This window comes from Chlorocebus sabaeus, chromosome 24, assembly GCF_047675955.1.
Source record: "Chlorocebus sabaeus isolate Y175 chromosome 24, mChlSab1.0.hap1, whole genome shotgun sequence".
Lineage (NCBI taxonomy): Eukaryota > Metazoa > Chordata > Mammalia > Primates > Cercopithecidae > Chlorocebus > Chlorocebus sabaeus.
Genome location: NC_132927.1, coordinates 54,148,782 through 54,171,726, shown reverse-complemented (window position 1 = coordinate 54,171,726; position 22,945 = coordinate 54,148,782). Strand labels below are relative to the sequence as shown.

General features: G+C 46.5%; 1 protein-coding gene across 6 annotated transcripts in view; it reads right to left on the bottom strand.

Moving 5' to 3' along the window:
* Positions 1-22,945, bottom strand: part of ADCK1 (aarF domain containing kinase 1) — a 128,757-nt gene that overhangs the window by 89,491 nt on the left and 16,321 nt on the right. For 5 of the 6 annotated variants that reach the window (XM_007987421.3, XM_073011201.1, XM_073011203.1 and 2 more), the window contains one exon: positions 20,292-20,375. The exons of the other annotated variant lie outside the window; for it this stretch is intronic. In XM_007987421.3, the coding sequence (XP_007985612.1) occupies positions 20,292-20,375 (84 nt within the window). The remainder of the gene's footprint in view (positions 1-20,291; positions 20,376-22,945) is intronic. 6 annotated transcript variants of the gene reach the window in all.

Sequence of the window (22,945 nt, the reverse complement as noted above, 5' to 3'; positions counted from 1 at the left end):
GAAAACAAAACTCTGGCCAGACAAGGTTACTCATGCCTGTGATCTCAGCATTTTGAGAGTCTGAGATGGGAAAATCACTTGAAGCCAGGAGTTTGAGACCAGCCTGGGCAACTTAGTAAGACCCCACGTCTACAAAAAATTTTTTTAATTAGGAGTAGTGGCACACACCTGTGATCCCAGCTACTCAGGAGGCTGAGGCAGGAGAATCACTTGAGTCCAGGAGGTGGAGGCTGCAGTGAGTGAGCCATGTTTCAGCCACGGCACTCTAGCCTGGATGACAGAAAAAGACCTGGTCTCAAAAAAAAAAAAAAAAAAAGAAAAGAAAAGAAAAAGAAAAACTACCCTCAGCCAGGCACGGTGGCTCACTCCTGTAATCCCAGCACTTGGGAGGCCAAGGCAGGTGGATCACTTGAGGTCAGGAGTTCAAGACAAGCCTGGTCAACATGGTGAAACCTGTCTCTACTAAAAATACAAAAATTAGCTGGGCGTGGTGGCGCACACCTGTAATCCCAGCTGCTCTGGGGGCTGAGGCAGGAGATTTGCTTGAACCCAGGAGATGGAGATTGCAAGATCGTGCCACTGTACTCCAGCCTGGGTGACAGAGTGAGACTCCATCACAAAAAAAAAATAGAAAAAAGAGAGAGAGAGAGAGAAGGAAGGAAGGAAGGAAGGAAGGAAGGAAGGAAGGAAGGAAGGAAGGAAGGAAGGAGGGAGGGAGGGAGGGAGGGAGGGAGGGAGGGAGGGAGGGAGGGAGGGAAAGAGAGAAAGAGAAAGAAAGAAAGAAGGAAGGAAGGAAGGAAGGAAGGAAGGAAGGAAGGAAGGAAGGAAGGAAGGAAGGAAGGAAGGAAGGAAAAACCCTGAAAGATACAGGGAAGAAGGCCTCACTCTAACCTCAGAGAGACAGCTAAAATAGGCACAAAGCTCAGGGACAACGTGAAGACCAACAGGCAGTACATTTCGGGGACAAGTGAACACACACAGAAATGAGATGAAATTAAAGAACTCCTGTTAATATCATTAGCTGAGATAATCACATGATAACTTAGAAAAATGTCAGTTTTTAGAGATGCACACTGAAACTACAGGTGAAACGCCATGATTTCTATAATTTGCTTAAATTTGTCAGCAAAAAAATAATAATAATAATGAAAGAATTATGGCAAATTTTTTGTTTGTTTGTGTGTTGTGTTTGATTGTTTTACAGAGACAGGATCTCACTCAGCCGCCCAGGCTGGGGTACAACGGTGCCATCATAGCTCTCTGCAGCCTCGAACTCCTGGGCTTAGGTGATCTTCCTGCCTCAGCTTCCCGAGTAGCTGGGACTACAGCTGGTCTAGAACTCCAGGCCTCAAGTGATACTCCTGCCTCAGCCTCCTAAAGTGCTGGGATTACAGGCATGAGCTACCATGCCTGGCCTGGCAAATTTTTCTTTTCTTTTCTTTTCTTTTTGAGACAGAGTCTCATTCTGTCACTCAGGCTGGAGTGCAGTGGTGTGATCTTGGCTTACTGCAACCTCCGTCTCCCAAGTTCAAGCTATTCTCCTGCCTCAACTTCCCAAGTAACTGGGATTACAGGCACACACCCACACCTGGCTAATTTTTTTTTTTTTTTTTTTTTTTTTTTGGTATTTTTAGTAGAGATGGGGTTTCACCATGTGGTCCAGGTTGGTCTTGAATTCCTGACCTCAAGTGACACACCTGCCTCAGCCTCCCAGCCAAAGTGCTGGGATTACAGGCCCGAACCACTAAGCCTGGCTTGGCAAATTTTAGATCTAGGTGCCAGGTATAGGGGTTCAGCCTATTATTGTCCACACTTTTTAATTACATTTGAAATTTTTTTTTTTTTTTTTTTTTTTTTTTTTTGAGACGGAGTCTGGCTCTGTCGCCCAGGCTGGGGTGCAGTGGCCGGATCTCAGCTCACTGCAAGCTCCGCCTCCTGGGTTTACGCCATTCTCCTGCCTCAGCCTCCGGAGTAGCTGGGACTACAGGCGCCCGCCACCTCGCCCGGCTAGTTTTTTGTATTTTTTAGTAGAGACGGGGTTTCACCGTGTTAGCCAGGATGGTCTCGATCTCCTGACCTAGTGATCCGCCCGTCTCGGCCTCCCAAAGTGCTGGGATTACAGGCTTGAGCCACCGCGCCCGGCCTACATTTGAAATTTTTTATGGAGGTTTTTTTTTTACCCCTAAAGATCCAACAGCAGATTCCAGCCTGCTGTTCCTAACTCTTCACTGTGGCTTAGGAGGCCCTGTGTTCTTGACCTGAGCTCCCAGGGTTCCTCCAGGCCAGTGGTCCATACAGCATGGGTTCCGTGTTGTTCCGTTGACCTATGCCCGTCTCTCTCATCTCATTTTGTACCACATGCCCTATCATTCACTCTAGTCTATCACTCGGGCCTCCCTCCATGTCCTTCAGTGAGCCAAGTTCATTGCCATGTTGGGGCTTTTAGGCCTGCAGTTCCCTCTCCAGGGCTGGCTACAAGGGCATGCAGCTGCCCTGCATTGAGAAAGCCTGCGCATGTGGTTTAATGCCCTGCAGTCATTGTGGAAGTCGGAATAATGCCCCTGCCACCTGAGATGGACACATCCAGCTCCCTGGAATCTATGAATGTGTTACCTTACATGGCACAGGGAATGAAGACTGCCGAAGAAATGAAGGCTTCTTTCTTTCCCCTTCCTTGCTGCCTTCTTCCCTCCCTCCCTCCCTCCTTTCTTCCCTCCCTTCTTTCCTTCCTTCCTTCCTTGCTTCTCTCCCTCCCTCCCTCCTCTCTCTCTCTCTCTCTCTTTCTTTCAGACTGAGTCTCACTCTATCACCCAGGCTGGACTGCAATGGCACCATCTCGGCTCATTGCCACCTCCACCTCCCTGGTTCAAGTTATTCTCATGCCTCAGTCTCCCAAGTAGCTGGGACTACAGGTGCACACCACCATGCTTGGTTAATTTTTGCATTTTTAGTAGAGATGGGGTTTCACCATGTTGTCCAGGCTGGTCTTGAACGCCTGGCCTCAAGTGAACCACTCACCTCAGTCTCCCAAAGTGCTGGGATTACAGGCATGAGCCACCACACACAGCCAGTTTAATTTCTTAATCTGCTGACCTTGATAGTGAGATTATCCAGAATTACTCAGATTGGCCTGGTGTCATCACCAGGGCTTTTATAAGTGGCAGAGAAAGGCAGAAGGGAGCCAGGGAGATGGAAGGGGGAGAAGGACTTAGCCAGATGTCACAGGCTTTGAAGATGGAGGAATGGGACCATGAGCCAAGGAATGTGGACAGCCTTTACAAGCTGGGGAAAAAAAAGGAAAAGAATTCTCCCCTAGAGCCTCCAGAAGAATCGCGGCTCTGCTGACACCTTAATTTTCTCCCAGTAAGAACCGCTCCAGACTTCTGACCTTCAGAACTAGAAGAGAATGAATGCATTGTTTGAAGCCACTATGTTTGTGAACATTTGAGCAGTCACAGGAAATTAATACAGTCATAGGAAGCTACTGTATTAGTAGCTGCCACCTCCACCTCCCTGGTTCAAGCTATTCTTGAATTTGAAATTTTTGAATTTGTGTTTTGGAAGTGAAGTCTGATGGGACAAAGGAAGGTATGCTGGGAGATTCAGCTCCACACAGTCCTACCTCCTTGGCTGACTATTCCCTGCCCCCAGTACCCCGGCTCCACCCTGCCTCCCTACTTCTTTTTCCTTTTTTTTTTTTTTTTGAGACAGGGTCTCACTCTGTCGCCCAGGCTGGAGAGCAGTGGTGCAATCTCCACTTGCTGCAGCCTTGACTTCCTGGATTCAAGCAATTCTCCTGCCTCAGCCTCCCGAGTAGCTAAGGAGGTGCGTGCTACCACACCTGGCTAATTTTTATATTTTTAGTTTCACCATGTTGCCCAGGCTGGTCTCAAACTCCTGATCTCAGGTCATCCACCTGCATCGGCCTCCCAAAGTGCTGGGATTACAGGCCAGCCACCACGTCTGGCCCCACCTCCCTACTTCTAACTGCCATCATTGCTCTCTGCAACAGTGCACCGGGAAGGGGAGGCCTGCATTGTGCCATTGCTCTCCGTCCCTGCAGGTGGTCTTGACACAGGCATGTGGAGGGTTGGGGGGGTCACACAGGTGCCACGTGTTATCCAGCCCCAACCTAAACTAGAACAGCCACAGCAAGCTGAGCACACAGCTTGGCAGGCACCTCTCACCCACCCCCATCCAGATCCTAAGCACGCCCCAGCACACAGCTTGCCATTTCCTGGGAGCTGCCCATCCTTTGAAGATTGGGGCAGCAGGGCCATGGGAAGGGAGGTTTCCCCACGCCCAGCCAGAGCCCAGCATTTTCATTTTGCACTAGTCCTCGTAATCACATGGCCGGCCCCGCCTCTTCCTCTAACAGTCTCCCCACAGCCCTTCACTTGATAGTTCTTTGATCATTCTTCAGTTTCAGCTGAAAAACGTCATGCGAGAGAGCCCTTCCCAGCCTCTCTCTCAGCCACTCTTTATCCTGTGACTACATTTTATCTCCTTTAGGGCACTCAGCAAGAGCTGAAATGACCTTGTTTACTTACCACATTGATTTCCTGAAAAGTGTACACTGAGACCACTGTGTGTGTGTCAAGCACTGTTCTTAGTGCCGCAGACACAGCAGCAAGCAATACAAACAAGTCCCCTATCCTCCTGGAGCGGATGTGCTTCTGAGTTCCATCATTGTGAATTATCTCTTGTCCTCCCAAGAACAGACCATTGTATACCCAGCACCCCACACAGTGCCTGGCATATAGTAAGCATTCAATAAATATCACTGAACAATTGGCTGAATGAATAGTGGCTTAGATACTCTGCACTGTGACCAGGCACAGCAGAGAGACATCCCCCTTCATCCTATAACATGCTGGGGGTTGAGGGGTAAAGGTCTTTTCCATAAGCAAAAAACTGGAGGCGGGCAGGTGCAGTGGCTCATGAGTGTAATCCCAGCACTTTGGTAGGCCAAGGCAGGTGGATAGCTTGAGCCCAGGAGTTCGAGATCAGCCTAGGCAACATGGTGAAACCCCATCTTTACTACAAACACAAAAAGTTAGCCGGGCATGGCAGCACGGGCCTGTATTCCCAGGTACCTGGGAGGCTGAAGTGGGAGAATCACCTGAGCCTGGGAAGTCCAGGCTGCAGTGAGCCATGATTGCACCACTGCACTCCAGCCTGAGTGACAAGAGTGACACCCTGCCTCAAAAATAATAATAACAAATTGGAAGGAACAGAAGCTTAAAGACAGATTGGGGGTGTGGGAGGGACAGCACCCCAGTTCCTGAACCACCTTGCCTTAAATTAGCTTCACATATGTCTTGCTGTTATCAGTCAACAGTTTATTTGTATATTTAAGTGAAGTTATTCGGCTAATTGGACATATGTCTCACGGTTCTACAAGGAAAAGTCTATTAAAAAGTCTCGCTGTAACAGGCAAGAGCTTTGAGGGTAGTTTTATTCAGGGACAGGAAGAGAGCTGAGTGGATTTTAATTTGGTAGAAAATAGCTGCTTGGGGCCAAGACAGTGAGAAGTGGGAAATCAAGAACAGGCTATTAGATTATTACTGCTGTTAACAAGCATCTCGATCACCCTTACAGCTGCGGAGTGCCTTCCGTCAATTTTATTAGTTATATTACGACCTTCCATCTAGCCCTGCTATTCCAGCGATTCCCATTTTGGAGCTGTGGCCACCGAGGCAAGAGAAACACATCTCATCCACCCAGTACGAGTCTGTCCTCACAGCGCCTGCAGCCTAACTTCGTCAACATGTTAATGCATGGGAATTTTCTGAGTCCAAGATGAACAGCCCAAAGGGTTTCAGAAGTTGCAGAGGGCTGAGGGTATGGGAGAGAGGGGGAGAAAAAAACACTGATGTCTTGAGGCTTGACAGATGGCTCTTATGCCCTGATACAACACGGAACCCCATGCTGTATGGACCACTGGCCTGGAGGAACCCTGGGAGCTCATCCAGTCCAGATTGGTGAGCCGGGGAGTAGAGTGGTTATAGGCACAGCCTGAGGAGCTGCACCATTTGGCATTAAATCTAAGTTCCCATAGTGGGTTGAATGGTGGCCCCCAAAACAATATGTCCATGACCTAACCCCTGTAATCTGTGACTGTAACCTTATTCAGAAAAAAGGGCCTTTGCAGATATAATTAAGAATGTTTAAGATGAAGCTGGGCATGGCGGCTCACGCCTATAATCTCAGCACTTTGGTAGGCCGAGGCAGGCAGATAACTTGAGCCCAGGAGTTGAAGACCAGCCTGGCCAACACAGCAAAACCCTGTCTCTACAAAAAAAACACAAAAATCAGCCAGGCATGGTGGTGCACACCTGTAATCCCAACTACTCGGGAGGCTGAGGCAGGAGAATCGCTTGAACCCAGGAGGCAGAAGAGATTGTACCACTCTACTCCAGCCTAGGCAACAGAGCCAGACTGTCTCAAAAAAAAAAAAAAAAAAAAAAAAAAAAGAATTTTTAAGATGAGATCATCCTGGATTGCCCAGGTGGACCCTAAATCCAATGACAGCTGTCCTTATTAAAAACAAGAGTAGGCCAGGCGCAGCGGCTCACTTTGGGAGGCCAAGGCAGGCGGATCACAAGGTCAGGAGTTTGAGACCAGCCTGACCAACATGGTGAAACCCCATCTCTACTAAAAATACAAAAAAGTAGTTGATTCCCCTGTAGCCGCAAGTGGTGGCAGGCACCTGTAATCCCAGCTACTTAGGAAGCAGGGGAATTGCTTAAACCCGGGGGTCAGAGGTTGCAGTGAGCCAAGATCATACCATTGCACTCCAGTCTAGATGACAGAGCAAGACTCCGTCTCAAAAAAAAGAGAGAGAGAGAAGGTAGAGGAGGTAGAGGCAGATATTGCAGTAATGCAGCTGCAGGAATGCCTGGTGCCTCCAGAAAAAGCAAGGAAGGGTTCTTCCCCAGAATGCTTCCCACCGGCAGCATGGTCCTGGGGGCTCTATGATTTTGGGCCTCTGGCCTGAAGAAATGTAGGAGAATAAATTTCTATTGCCTTAAACCACCCAATTTGTGGTAATTTGTTATGGCAATCACAGGAAATTAATACACCCGCTTGCTAGCTGTGGACCCTTGAACAAGTCACTCCATCTGTCTGTTCATCAGTTTCTTCATCTGTAAAACAGGGATGATAACAATGGTATTTACCTCAGAGGGCTACTGTAAAAATTAAATGAGATAATAGAGCCCCCTAAGTACAATGCAGCAGAAGCCATCTTCATCCATTTGTGCTGCTATAACAAAATCCTTGAGACTGGATCACTTTTTAAAAACAACAAAACAAAACATTGTTTTAAATAGTTCTAGAGGCTGGGAAGCCCATGACCAAGAGGTCCACATCTGGCAGGGGCCTTTTTGCTGGGTCATCCCATAGTGGAAGGTAGAAGAGTAAGAGAGCCCATGAAAGGGTGGAGATTGTGGGTGGAGACAGAGAGGGAGAGAGGGAAGGTACCCAAAGTGAACCCATTCTCACAGTAACAGCATTAATCCATTCATGAGGGCAGAGCCCTTATGACCTAACTATCTCTTGAAGGTCCTACTTCTCAACACTCTTGCTTTGCAGATTAAGTTTTTAAAACATGAACTTGGAGAGACCCATTGAAACCTTAGTAGAAGCCTACCTGATGAACTCTTTAAAAATATGGCTTTTGGCAGGGCTCATGCTTGTAATCCCAGCACTTTGGGAGGCCAAAGCAGGGGGACTGTTTGAGCCCAGGAGTTCTAAACCAGCCTGGGTAACATAACGAAACCTCATCTCTACAAAAAATACAAAAATTAGCCAGGCATGGTGGTGCAAGTCTGCAGTCCCAGCTATTCAGGAGGCTAAGATGGGAGGATCAATTGAGCTCAAGAGGCAGAGGCTGCAGTGATTAAGTGAGCCATGATCACGCCATTATACTCCAGCCTGGACACCAGAGTGAGGCTTTCCAGGCCTTACCTCAGAATCACTGACAATAAATCTTTAGTGTACAGGACCAAGGAATGCGTACCAAGGCCCCCCAGGTGACTGACTGTCTGACAGGTTGGGAACCACCTGGGTGCTGTCCCATTCCCACCTTGATGCCAGACATAAAATCTCTCCCGTTTCTAGAAAGCTGCCCTCCAGATACAGACTTCATAGCTGCTCTGGGTGAAGGACACTTGGCTTTGTTGCATGAGAATGAGAAACAATGAATTCAAAATACTGCTTAATTCTGGTTATGCAGGAAGAAAGCTGGAGTCAGGAAAGAAGTACCCACGGGCTACAACTGCATGGGTAAGGTATTATTTCTGAAATTGGGCAATGAGCATGAGGGTGATCACTGAATTATTTTTTAAACTTTGTCTTAGGTCTTAAATATTTCACAATTTTAAAAATACAAGCTGTATGCAGATATGGAAAAATAAAATGCTGCTACTGGCCATGGTCCCTAGGTAACTAGTAAGCCTAGACCAAGGATACATCTATGCACTCCAGTACTAAATTGCCTCAGCCACAGGGAAGTCCTAGCTTATGCCTACCCCGCACCTCTCATCATGTTGCCACATTCATTTCCAGCAGAGGTGGAAACAGCTCAGAAGCACCCAGTCCAGGGCAGGCAGAAAACTGCTGGAGGTTTTCAGTGGGAAGAGCAATCAGCAATGAAAATCCCAGCCTGGGTTGGTCTGGGATAGGGTCTGAGATGGGCAAGGGCAGGCTGAAACCAGGGTTACTCCAGCTCCTGCCCCACAGAGGGCCTTGTTAGAAGTGCAAGTCCTCACAATGCAGGACCTTCTCTGCGGAGGTGGGTGTTCTGCCTGCTCCACTTACCCTGTAGAACCAGGTGCTAGGGGCAAGTGGAGGGCAGCTCTGCAGTAGCAGGAAGCCCACCCACGTGTCCAGGCAGCCCACATAGGTGAGGGAGCTGCAGACATGCACACGAGAGGAACTGTGTGCTGCTCAGAATGGAGAGATGCCCAGCACACAGCAACGGGCTCATACCACCAAAAACCCAGGGGTTTATTTTGTTTCATTATAGCTGTGGCCCTTGGAAAAGATCACTGCTTTAGAACCACAGCAGCCAATACCATCAGGCATCTCCAATCCTAAAGCAGCCACAGGAGATAAACAGTGTGAGCTAGGAAAAGAGAAGAGCTGGAAAGAGAGTAGCCAAACACAGTGGGGTAAAGATCGAGGCAAGAGTGGGTGCAAGCCAGGGCGTAGCCCAGCAGCATCTGCTACGGATGCTGCAGCCTTGTTTCTCAAAGTACGACCTTGCAGCGGTGATGGTATGCAAAAGGTGGTACAAGAGGCAATTTCAGCTGGTACCCAGAATGTTTATTTGCATATGCATTAGACAGACAAAGAGAGAGAGAAAATCAAACCTGTAATTTCACAGATATTTTTGCTTAGAACAAAGCCAAGTAAAGGAAAGTGTCAACAGGATGAAAAATATCACAGAAATACCTGAATAGCTGGTTATAAAGAAGTGTATGGGAATAATAAACAATGAATTTAAAATACTGCTTAATTCTGGATATGCAGGAAGAAAGCTGGAGTCAGGGAAGAAGAACCCACGGGTTATAACTGCATGGGTAAAGTGTACTATTTCTGAAATTGGGCAATGAGCATGAGGGTGATCACTGAATTATTTTTTATACTTTGTCTTAGGTCTTAAATATTTCACATTTCTTAAAATACAAGCTGTATACAGATACGGAAAAATAAAACGCTGCAGTTGGCCATGGTCCCTAGGTAACTAACAAGTCTAGACCAATTGAGAGGGTAACTGGCATTTCCCTGATTGCCTACGACCTACAGAGAAGCCACCACACAGTGAGTCCAATCTCCAGGAATAATCACGTTTTCTCCCAGGCCCACCACATTTTCCCCCAGGACTCCCACTGATGGCCATGGACCCTACCAAGTTTCTCCCCAGGCCACATCAAGGCTCAAGAACCTACTCCTACAGAATTCTCCAGAATCAGAATGGTTTTGACGTCAGGGCCACTGCGGAAAACTGCACAAATTTCGATGCAGTATTCAGAAAGCTAAAAAGGAGGTGCTAGACTCACAGACTCTGTCTCCCTAATTCCAAAGAACTGGTCCTCAGATGACCCAACCAGAACGAATTAAATGCAGCTCATGCTCCTGCAGAAATTATCACAAACTCCGAGAAAGCCAGTCACCAAGATAGCAAGGATTCAATTTCTCTCCTCCTCTATGCAGAATACTCTCAGGCAAACATTCTGTGATGGCAAATGAAAGCAGCAAAAGCAGGTCTAGAGGCACAATGCTTGAAAACTCACTGAAAAGATTCCATGCCAGGTCGACAGGTGCTGCACATGCAAAGGAGCTGGGGCTCAACGAGACCCAGACCACTACTCCAGGAGGAATGTATTCCAGCCCCATCTCCCAAGAAAAGCTACCCCCCAACATGCCCAGCTTGCCTGGAAGTTAGCTGCTGTCAGGGATCAGGAGAAGTAATTCCAGACCAGGGGCCAGAGTTGTAATAGACCCATATCAGTCCTGTAGCTGGTAATTTCTTGCCTTCTGCCCCCCCACCCTCAACTATGACAACTTGAAGGCAGAAGTCGAATCTTACTTCCCATTTTCTCCTCTGAACCTCACCCTGTACCTGACACACAGCAGGCTCAATTAAAGTTGGCTAAAGTAATAGATGGATGGAAGGATGGTGAAGAAATGTCCTGGTTTGGCCAGACCAGATCCCAGGTTTCAGGGAATATTCCTGAAGAACCAGACATTGCTACAGTTCCCTTTGCAGATGAACAGGATCTTTAAAATGCTTAGTGAATTATACCTTCACTAGACTGGTAGGATGGTTATCCTCAAAACTGGCAGTTGTTCAATAGCTTCAGAGTTGAAACTCTTTCCTGAAGCAAAGAGCTAGCACCTATCAATTCCTTTTGAAGGGTCTACCCTCCTCTCCATAGGGGAACGCCAAATATTTGTTGAGCTAACTGTTTTATTGATTAAATGAGTAAAGGAACTTCAGGGAGGTGGCTCTGTTGCCCTTCTTCCTCCTCCGGTATTTCCCAAATCCATCCCAGGCAGCAGCAGAACCTCAGGCTCAGAGGAGGGTGGGTGAAGAGGTAGGAGGAGTGACTCCAGCAGCAGCAGCCAGTTGGCAAGAACTGCTGCACAAGCATCTTTGTGTCTACTTTCTGTCCAACTTGGTGCTTTTCCCCAGATTGGAAGCAAATATACAGGGAGATGACAGAGTAAAAAGTGCAAAGAACATGAGACTGGGTGATATCTGAACATCAAGATCAAGTTCATGATATGCTACACACCTGCTGGGGACGTGAGAAATCACATCACTGGCCAGGTGCAGTGGCTCACGCCTATAATCACAGCACTTTGGGGATTACAGCTGAGGCGGGCAGATCATATGAGGTCAGGAGTTCGAGACCAGCCTGGCCAATATGGTAAAATCCCGTCTCTACTAAAAATACAAAAATTAGCCAGGCGTGGTGGCATGTGCCAGTAGTCCCAGCTACTCAGGAGGCTGAGGTAGAAGAATTGCTTGAGGCCGGGCGCGGTGGCTCAAGCCTGTAATCCCAGCACTTTGGGAGGCCGAGACGGGCGGATCACGAGGTCAGGAGATCGAGACCATCCTGGCTAACACGGTGAAACCCCGTCTCTACTAAAAAATACAAAAAAAAACTAGCCGGGTGAGATGGCGGGCGCCTGTAGTCCCAGCTACTCGGGAGGCTGAGGCAGGAGAATGGCGTAAACCCGGGAGGCGGAGCTTGCAGTGAGCTGAGATCCGGCCACTGCACTCCAGCCTGGGTGACAGAGCAAGACTCCGTCTCAAAAAAAAAAAAAAAAAGAATTGCTTGAATCCCAAAGGTAGAGGCTGCAGTGAGCTGAGATCACGCCACTGTACTCCAGCCTGGGCGACAGTCGAGTGAGACTCCGTCTCAAAACAAAAAAAGAAAAAAAGAAAAAGAAGAAATCACATCACCTCTCCAGAACTCTACTTCCACATCTGTACATTAGAGGCTTGAGGTGGCTGATGCTCAAGACGTCTTTCTCAAGTGCAATGGAATAGTTATAGCGTTGTCACCTGACCTTAGCCCCTTACTCTACCCCTCCAACCAATATCCACAGGCCAGAAATTGGAGTCCCTTTTTCTCCAAAACAGTCTACCATATCCCATGGTAATAAAGGTTGATGGCGGCCAGGCATTGTGGCTCACACCTGTAATCCCATCCCAACACTTTGGGAGGTCAAGACAGGAGGATCGCTTGAGCCCAGGAGATCGAGGCTGCGGTGAGCCGAGATCACGCCACTGCACTTCAGCCTGGGCAACAAAGCAAGACCCTGTCTCAAAAAATAAATAAATAAATAAATAAATAAAATAAAAGTTGACAGTGTCTGACTCTTGTCTCTAAGTGCAGATTTTAGTAATGCCAAAATAGCGCTCCCATACTCCAACCCAAAGCACCCTATGTTCCTAAACAAAGTCAGATGTAAAGATTAGCAGCATTTTTTAGAAACAAATGGTTCTTACAGCAAATTTACAGCTACCTCCCCTCCCACAATCAGTAGTACCACAGGAGAACATTCTATCCCTATGTTTCACACAACCATGTGGAGGGAGCCCTAGTATGCATAACGCTCCTGACCTCTCTCTCCCGCTCCTTCACTCCTTGTGGGAGAGATAATCGCCAATCAGATTAAGGAATTTAGGAGAAGAAACAGAGTTTGCTCAGCTCACCCCTTCCTCTCTCCCCTCCGTTGGGGATCTGCTTATCTGCAGAGCATTGATTTTCAGCTCCTTCCTCTTCTAAGAGGCAGTACCCCAACTGAGAGGCTTGTCCAGCCGTGTCTGTGCCTGGGTAGGTAAGCCTCTCAAATCTAGAGGTGAAGTTCAGCAAGCTCACTTGCTCCAGACCCCAGACTATATCCTCAGCCCTGTGTCTATCAGTAATGAAGCTGATGAATATTGATCACCACCTGGCAGGGTCCTGCATCTCCCTGACTCTGCTTCTCAGGCAAGGAAGAGAAGGATATTAATTATTACTTGTAGTCCAAATATTGGGCACTATAGTAACTAACCAAACAAACACATACTACTGACCTGAAACATCTGATACCACAGAAGCCCAGGGACCTACCTGGTAACAAGAATTTGAGCTTAGTTAAAAAACTTCACACTCAAAGTAGCAATCAAGATCCCCTCCAGCATTACAACTCTGATTTTAAAAAGAAAAGGTTCCTATTCTTGTTCTCCCTCACACGCACACAGACACATATACACGTGCAGGTTCATACACCTACCTACTGTCCAACACAAAAGCTGGCAAGTGGTACTGGTATTAAAAAAAAAAAAAAAATCAGTAACTGGCTGGGGACAGTAGCTCACGCCGGTAATCCCAGCACTTTAGGAGGCCGAGGTGGGAGGATCACTTGTCCCCAGGAGTTTGAGACCAGCATGGACAACATAACAAGACTCTGTCTCATATTTCATTAAAAAAAAAAAAAAAAATTGGCCAGGCACGGTGGCTCACGCCTGTAATCCCAGCAATTTGGAAGACCAAGGCAGGTAGATCATTTGAGGTCAGGAGTTCAAGACTAGCCTGGCCAAGATGGTGAAACCCTGTCTGTACCAAAAAATATAAAAATTAGTCGGGCATGGTGGCATATGCCTGTAGTCCTAGCTACTCGGGAGGCCAAGATGGGAGAATCACTTGAACCTGGGAGGCAGAGGTTGCAGTGAACAGAGGTTGCCGTGAGCAGAGATCGCACCACTGCACTCTGGCCTGGGCAACAAAGCGAGACCCTGTCTAAAAAAAAAAAAATTCCAATGATGCAATAACTTTAAGCATTCTCAGTCACTGAAGGCTTAATAAACAACTTTACTGGAGAATTTTCCATGGCTCCCTATTGTCTATGGCTTAAAACCTGGCCTTGAGTCACTCCGTCACCTAGCTCTAATACTATTTGCCACTATGTCCCTTCACTCTCCTAGTCTCCAGTAACATTGAATTAATCTTTTTCTTATAGATAATCCCCAAAATTTCACCCATTACGCTTGGCCAAAATCACCTTGTCCCCAAGGCTACATGTTTCAATCAACCCACCTTTCCAAACTCAACTCCCATACCAACTTAACTCATTCAACCTCACCTATTTTAGGCCACTGTCTCTGCTCATGAATGCTTCAGTGGTCTTAACTATTTTAGAGTGTACGAGAGTCAAACAAGTAAGGAAATATATTGTAGATAAGAGGCAGGTTTATCACTGTCAGAGAAAGAGGTGATATTAAAAAAAGGAGAATGCTAATATGGACTCTGTGGTATTGGACTAAAATTGGAGATATAAGTATCAGTTCATAGTTTTTTGCCCAGATACAGTGGCTCATGCCTATAATCCCAGCACTTTGGGAGGCCAAGGCATCAGGATCACTTGAGGCCAGGAGTTCAAGACCAGCCTGGGCAAAACAGTGAGACCCTGTCTCTACAAATAATACTTTAAAAAATTAGCCAGGCATGTTGGTGCACACCTGTGGTCCCAACTACTCAGGAGGTTGAAGTGGGAGGATAGCTTAAGCCCAAGAGTTGGAGGCTGCAGTGAACCGTGATCGCACCACTAGCTGGGTGACACAGCAAGACCATGTCTCAAAAAAAAAAAACCTTAGTTTTTTAGTAGAAAGACAGAAGTGTGTGTATGTGTGAGTGAGTGTACACACATATATATCCTCACTCTGTCTCCTAGAAGGGCCTAGAAGCAATGGTATCCCAGTAGCAAAACGAATACCTAACCTCCACATCTTGGTTTCTGAATACCATTCTCCAATAACAGGAACCAGGGCTCCTTGGAGAAGTAATTGATTCCAGGGCAAGGAAAATACAGGATAAGCCTGAAGTATCTTTCAGATAAGAATGTGAGGCAGTGCTCAAAATAGGTTGGGGGCATATCAAAAGGACAGAGGAGCCAACCTGAAAGAGCTCCCAATGGCCACAGGTGGAACCACTTGAGCAATAAAATAATGATTGTTTTGCATATAAAGGAAAAGTATTGTCTGGATTATATATGGGACATGTACCCCATAGAATAAAATAAATATCCATGAGTTCACAGTGATAAAAAATAATTAAATAGCTGGGTGCAGTGGCTCACGCCTGTAATCCCAACACTTTGGGAGGCCAAGGCAGGCAGATCTCCTGAGGTCAGGAGTTTGTGACCAGCCTGTCCAACATGGCGAAACCCTGTCTCTAGTAAAAATACAAAATTAGCTGGGTGTGGTGGTGGGCACCTGTAATCCCAGCTACTCAGGAGGCTGAGGCAGGAGAATCACTTGAACCCGGGAGGCAGAGGTTGCAGTGAGCTGAGACCGCGCCACTGCACTCCATCCTGGGCAACAAGAGCAAAACTCCATCTCAATAATAATAACAATAATTAAATAACTAGGGGAGAAGGGAAAGGTCTTTCTTATAGAAGAATTCCAATTAATAAATGTATAGAAGAAATGAGGAGAAAAGAATATCATTAACATGTTCATTAAAATGATAAGGAGCTATCAAGGCTAACCCTATGCTCAGGATCTCCTCTCTGGCTGGTTTAAATAATCCACAATGTTAAATTAAGCAAAGCTTCTCATCTCCATTCTTACAAAAGGAACAGGGGCAAAGGCCACCACCATCACTTTGCGGATAGAAAAGCAGAGGTGCTGGTCAAACATGGTGGCTCACGTCTGTAATCCCAGCACTTCGGGAAGCCAAGGCAGGCGAATCACCTGAGGTCAAGAGTTCAAGACCAGACTGGCCAACATGGTGAAACCCCATCTCTACTAAAAACAGAAAAATTGGGCCAGGCGCAGTGGCTCATGCCTGTAATCCCAGCACTTTGGAAGGCCGAGGTGAGCAGATCATGAGGTCAGGAGATGGAGATCATCCTGGCTAACACGGTAAAACCCTGTCTCTACTAAAAATACAAAAAATTAGCCGGGCGTGGAGGCACACGCTTGTAGTCCCAGCTACTCGGGAGGCTGAGGCAGGAGAATCACTTGAACCCAGGAGGTGGAGGTTGCAGTGAGCCGAGATCGCACCACTGCACTCCAGCCTGTGTGACAAAGCAAGACTCTCGCTCAAAAAAAAAAAAAAAGCCTTTTAAAAACTAAAAAAATAAAAGCAGAGGTGCTGGGCAGTGGAGTAGGACTAGGTGCCAGGGGACCTGGCTCCAGGTCCAACACGGCTCCAATCCTACCCAGCATCATCCAAGCCTCCCTGCATCCTCCCTTAGGCACTAAAATTTTTGAATTTCATTTCTTCCCTTGAGTTACGGGCCGTCCTGTGACTATCAACACTCCATTTATGCTTAAAAGATCCAGCATGTTTAAATGACAAACTGAGGGCCATAGAAAAAAAGAAAAAGAAAAAAATAACCCCAGTATGCTTCTCCAAGAATCCATACTACATAAGGACTCATTTGGCTGCAAGGAACAGCAAACTGAACTCAAACCACCTTGGGCAAAAAAAGAGAATTTCCTGATAGATATAACTGAAATTCTAGTCGTAGTCTAGCTTCCATTTCAGCTAGATCCAGGAACTCAAATTATGCATTTCTATGCAATATTAGCTTCATTCACAGACAGGCTTTCCCTTCATAGTGGCAAAGATGGCTGCCAACAGCTCCAAGCCAACATCTTACACTCTCAGCTCACACAGCAGAAAAGAGAGAGCGGCTCTTCCCAGAAAAGTCCTGCGCACTGGCCAGAACCGGCTCAGGTACTCAGGCTCCCTGAATCAATCTCTAGAGCCGGCAGAATGGACTCTGCTAATCACCTGGCTAATAAGGGTGGGGTAAGCCCTTCCCAAACTCAGAGTATACGTCAATACAGCGGCTCCCCAGAGAAAAGTTTATATGCTGTTCCCCAAAATGAGAATGGCTTCTAAGCTGAACAACTAGCAAATATCCACTACATCCCAAACCCTCATCAGAATCAACTCCATCCTCCCTCCTCCATTCCTAGATGTCTACACCAGCAGTGACTTCTGTATGCTTTATGAATAAGCCAGCTCACACACATCTCAGTTGATAAGCATCCTGAACACCAGGGATCTGGTTCTCTAAAGCATGTGAGCCCCTCCCCACCACCTTGGCTGCCTAGCAAAGGGCCACTAGGCCTCTAGAACACACTTCTTCACGTTGGCTCTCAGCCCTCTGGTTCCAGAGCCGAGTCACTGAGATCCCAGCCTGCCTGCGCCAACCTTGAAAGTGCTCGAAGTCACCGCCTGATGAGCCAGCCTCCTGGCTCTGATATACTCTGGGACCTGGAGATGCTGGCTTGACAGTTGAGATAATTATGTTTTACCCTTCACTCATTCCTTTATCAGCCACGCTGACAAGAAGGCATAAGCGCTCCAATGGAAGAAAACACTCCTGCGGTATTTACTCGTGCTCTTAGCGCCAGCCAGCTCCCCCTTCCCAGGCACAACTCCCAGAGATGGGCCTACACCCTGTTATCTGGTGCCAGCCACCACGTACTGCTCTCTTGTCAAATGCCATGCTGCACTTTCCTTACTGCATCCCCTAAAACTGTCAACTTCTCCAGGAGCCACAGTGTCACTGCCTTTCAGATGACTTACATGTGACACGTGACAGGCAACTGTTTTTTTTGACACCCCTCACCTGCCTCCCCTGCAGATTCCATAAAGCAGAGGCCTTGCTCCTGTGTCCGAACCCACAAGCTCTCCGTAGAATGATACACCAGTGGGTGCCAAGGTCCTTAGCACTGGAGAAAGCTGGAGAAAGGCGGGCAGGGAAACACAGTGGGCAATTATGTCTCAGAAGCAGGGGCTTTGAGATCCTCCATAAAAACTAACATTTCGGCACCTGTAGTCCCAGCTACTTGGGAGGCTGAGGCAGGAGAATCACTTGAACCCGAGAGGCGGAGGTTGCAGTAAGCCGAGATTGCACCACTGCACTCCAGCCTGGGTGACAAGAGCAAAAAACTCCATCTCAAAAAAAAACAAAAAAAAACAAAACAAAAAAAACAAACAAAAAAATAAAACAAAAAAACCAACATTTCATTCATTCATTCGTTCAACAAAACTTTATTCAGGACCTGTCACATCCTGGCGATGGATGCTGCAGACATGGAAATTCACAGCACAGACCAAATCTCTGTCCTCATGGAACATACGTTGTAGGAGACATTTGACTTGTTTTTTTATACCTGCTTTCTATTTCACAAGGCACTGAGATATTATCTACATAATCCTGAGAAAGTGGCATAACCGTCTCTAATTTATAGACAAATGGCATCTCCCAAAGGCTAAATGAATTTCCCAAAGCCAAGCCACAAACTCGGGACTTCTAACTATTAACTTCGCGCTCTGTCTGGGACCTCCCCAAAGGTAGGGAGGTGGCAGGGTACAGGCTGGCATTGAAACAGACATTAAATCAACGCAGGCCTACGCATCATTGCTAGAGATGCAAGATCAAAAAAACAAAGACTGAATCCCTGATCTAAAGGAACAGATAGTCTAAAAAGAAAGGCACATAACCAACTATCGTCTGTGGCAAGAATAAAGACAAAATGATTAAATTCAAATAGGAAGACATCTCTGGAAAGATGCACAAGAAATAATAATTGCCTCCAGGCAAGAAAATTGGGTACCTGAGGAACAAGGGTAGGAGGGTCATTTTGTATGTTTCAAACACTGTATATTTTGATTTATGTACCATTTGAATGTATTTCCCATTAAATAACACTTTGAAGATGCAATCAGCAAAATCCTGAAGGTAGAAAATTCTACAGGATAAATTATCTGGTTTTTTCAACAAACAAGTAACTCAAAAAAGGGAGAGCGAAGAAATGTTACAGATTTTTAAAGATGTAGAAAACATCAACCTTAATATATCTACCTTATTTGGATATTTTGATCCAGATTTGAACAAACTAACTATACAAAGGCATTTGGGGGCTGGGCACAGTGGCTCACGCCTGTAATCCCAGCATTTTGGGAGGCAGAGGTGGGTGGATCACTTGAGGTCAGGGGTTGGAGACCAGCCTGGCCAACATAATGAAACTCAGTCTTCACTAAAAATACAAAAATTAGCCAAGCGTGGTGGTGTACATATGTAATCCCAGCCACTCAGGAGGCTGAGGCAGGAGAATCACTTGAACCCAGGAAGCAGATGTTGCAATGAGCCAAGATCGCACCACTGCACCCCAGACCAGGTGACGGAGTGAGACTCTGTCTCAATAAACATAGAAATAAAAGAATGAATAACTAAAGGGGGGAAAGATGACTAACAAGATGGGCAAAATGTTGATAGTTTCTGAAGCTATATGACAGTTCCACCAGAGTTCATTCTACTATTCTCTCTATTCTTGTGAATGGTTGAAATTGCCATAATAAAAAGTTTAAATAAAAATTTAGAAATTAATTATTCCATCCACATAGGAAAACTGAGAAGGAAAGCACCACCAAGGGGAGCTTAAGCTGAGTCCAGAAGGATGACGAGGAATTTTCTAAGGGGCAAAGGGCATTCCTGGCTGAGGGGACTACCTGAGCACAGCCATGCCAATCTATCACAATCTCTAGAGGAGCCAAAGGTATCTACACTTGACCTCAAACTCAACCTACATCCACAAAAAGTGCCCTCTCGTTTGATCTCCCAAGTCTCCGGGATATCTAACCATATATCAACATCAACTACCCTGTTCGAAGTGACGACAGAGAGTTTGGGGTTGACAGCTCGACTCAGAGGCCTACAAGAGGCCCCAGAGTAGCCCTCAGAGGATAGGAAAGCAATTAACCTCTTTCAATTGGGTTTTGCCTGACAAAACAGTTTAGAAGCCAGCTGAGTTATCTGCGGGACAGAGCCTACATCCCTCTTGAGTCATCCCAGACACCCGCACTCCCCAGAAGCACACACGGGCCTCCCGCACAGCACCTTGCAGATTGGTAACTCAGTACCATGGCATCCAGCTTGATGACGGTCTGACAGCACCCCTCAGAAGCGCTGAAACCTCTACATGAAGGAGGAAACCGTCCTCCCCTCCTTCCTTCCAAAAATTCAGTGGCCAATGCCCCCAGCCTCAATCCCCTACACTGCCCTCTGCCCAACTCCAGCTGTACACAGGAAGCTTCTTGGCTAGGCAGCTGCTTCAGGATTTATTCAATCCTAGGCCAGGTGCAGTGGATCACGCCTGTAATCCCAGCACTTTGGGGGGCTGAGGTGGGAGGATCACTTGAGCGTAGCAGTTCAAGGGTTAGCCAGTCCTGGCCTGGTTCAGATGGGTCCCATGGGTTACTTACCTTAGATCTCAGCTGCAAGTACTCCTCTGAGCCATAGGGGACACTCTTCAGGGAAGTGAGGTAGTCATAACTGATGACAGCTGTCTGTGAACCAAGGCAGTGGGGAAAAGCTTAGCACCTGGACATTAAGTACTACCACTCTACCTAAACCTTGCAGTACAGGTCCCTGACACAGCCGCTATGTCTGGGGGAGCGGCCAGTCCCACCCCTAAGATGCCCGGCCCCTGGATCTTATTCTAGCTAGCTTCCTCCTGTCATTCAGGACTCCGTGCAAATGCCACCTATGCAGAGGCCCACTCTAAAATTGCGCCTCTTACCAGAAACATTCAATTATTTATCACAACAAACCACCATCCAACATTACCTTGCTCGTTCGTTTCCTTGTTTATGAACTGTCTCTTCCTATAAGCTTAAACTCTAAGCTCTAGAAGCACAGGGGCTTGTCCCTCCTCTCCATCACTATACCCCAGCACCTTTTACATTGCCAGGTACATTGAGTAAATGCTTAATCAAAGCTAGTTGAATAAAGCTGTTACATAAACTTGGCCGACTTCTCCACATCACAAATAAACATATATGTATGTTTGCTCTAATAGCATAAGTCTTTTTTTTTTTTTTTCTTTGAGACAGAGTCTTGCTCTGTCACCCAGGCTGGAGTGCACTGGCATGATCTCGGCGATCTTGGCTCACTGCAACCTCTGCCTTCCAGGTTCAAGCAATTCTCCTGCCTCAGTCTCCCAAGTAGCTGGAATTACATGCACGCACCACCACACTGGCCAATTTTTGTATTTTTAGTAGAGATAGCATTTTGCCATGACGGCCAGGCTGGTCTTGAACTCCTGACCTCAGGTGATCCTCCCACCTCAGCCTCCCAAAGTGCTGGGATAACAGGCATGAGCCACCGTGCCTGGCCCTAATAGCATAAGTCTTGATTCCATGTCCCCTTATCCAGAGAGAATCAGAAAAGTCGTCACCAAGATATCCTAGGCATGGAAGGGCCTTGGGGATTATCTACCCCAAACCTCCCTTTATAGAATTGAGTAACTGGGACCCTAGAAGTTCAGGGACTTACAAAATTGATATTAAGAAGAGTTTCTTCCTCTGCACTCTACAAAGCTTTATTCTATTCGACATATACTTGTTGAACACCAACCACAAGCAAGACTTGGTCACTGAGCAGTGTTCAAGGACAATCCAGACCAGAGCTCTGGCCTTTAAAAATTGGACAGCTTTGTGCCTGGTTTATAAAGCACTGACCCATATCTTCCTCCCTCCTTTCCAACTATTCAAATCTCTAAGATTCCATTTAAAACCTGCTTCTGGCTGGCCTGAAGGTATTGAGTTATCTCAGTTGATTGTTCACAGTCAGTCACAGATCATACTCCTTGCTCTACTCATTCCTCCCTTCTCACTATTGCACTTGACTAGTCTAAAAATATATATATATACAGGCCGGGCATGGTGGCTCACACCTGTAATCCCACCACTTTGGGAGGCCAAGGCAGGCAGATCACTTGAGGTAAGGAATTCGAGACCAGCCTGGCCAACATGGTGAAACCCCCTCTCTACTAAAAATACAGAAATTAGCCAGATGTGCTCACTTGAACCCAGAAGGTGAAGGCTGCAGTGAGCCAAGATGAGATTGTGCCACTGCACTCCAGCCTGGGCAACAAAGTGAGACTCTCAAAAAAATATATATATATATATATGGATTTGGATGCATGGATTTGGATTGTTTTTTAACCTATTCTTGCAGGCATTACTCAACCATATATGCGTGTACACACACACACGCACGCGCATAAAATTGGCCTGGCACAGTGGCTCACATCCGTAATCCCAGCACTTTAGGTGGCCGAGGTGGACAGACTGCTTGAGCCCAGGAGTTCAAGACCATCCCAGGCAACATATTTTTTGTCTCTACAAAAAAATACAGAAATTGGCCAGGTGTGGTGTCAGGCATCTGAGGTCCCAGCTACTCAAGAAGCTGAGGCGGGAGGATCTCTTGATTCCAGGAGGTGGAGGTTGCAGTAACCCAATATCACACCACTACATCCCAGCCTGGACAACAGAGCGAGACCCTGTCTCAAAAAACTAAAAATTTTTATATATATATATATTTTTTTAATATATATACCTCATTTATGTACATATATAAATATATATAAATTATATATACATAAATTTTATGTTTTTTATATATATATACATATACATATATATTACATAAAATAAAACCTGCTACCCCTAGGATACCAATCCTAACTCCCAGGTCACAGCACTCACTCCGGTGTCTGACCATAGTAGCAGGCATCTGAATCACCCATCTTGGCACAATGCATGGATTTAGATTGTTTTTTAACCTATTCATGTAGGCATTCCTCACCCAGAAGCTACTTCGTAGCTGGGTCTAGGTAGGACAGCTTGTTTCTGTCCCTCAAAGCATGTAAGACAATGCTCGACCAAAAAAAGTCACTCGGTAAACACTTGGGAATTGTTTCATATTCCGTAGCCTGATTATCCAAAGTCTATTTGTCGGTATTGGTTCTATGATGCGGCTCAGCCTTAAGGACAAGCACGGCAGTGCCCTCCCCTCTGAGCCAGGACTCGAACGACACCTGACAATACTGAGTATTAAGGAGACGGTGAGATGA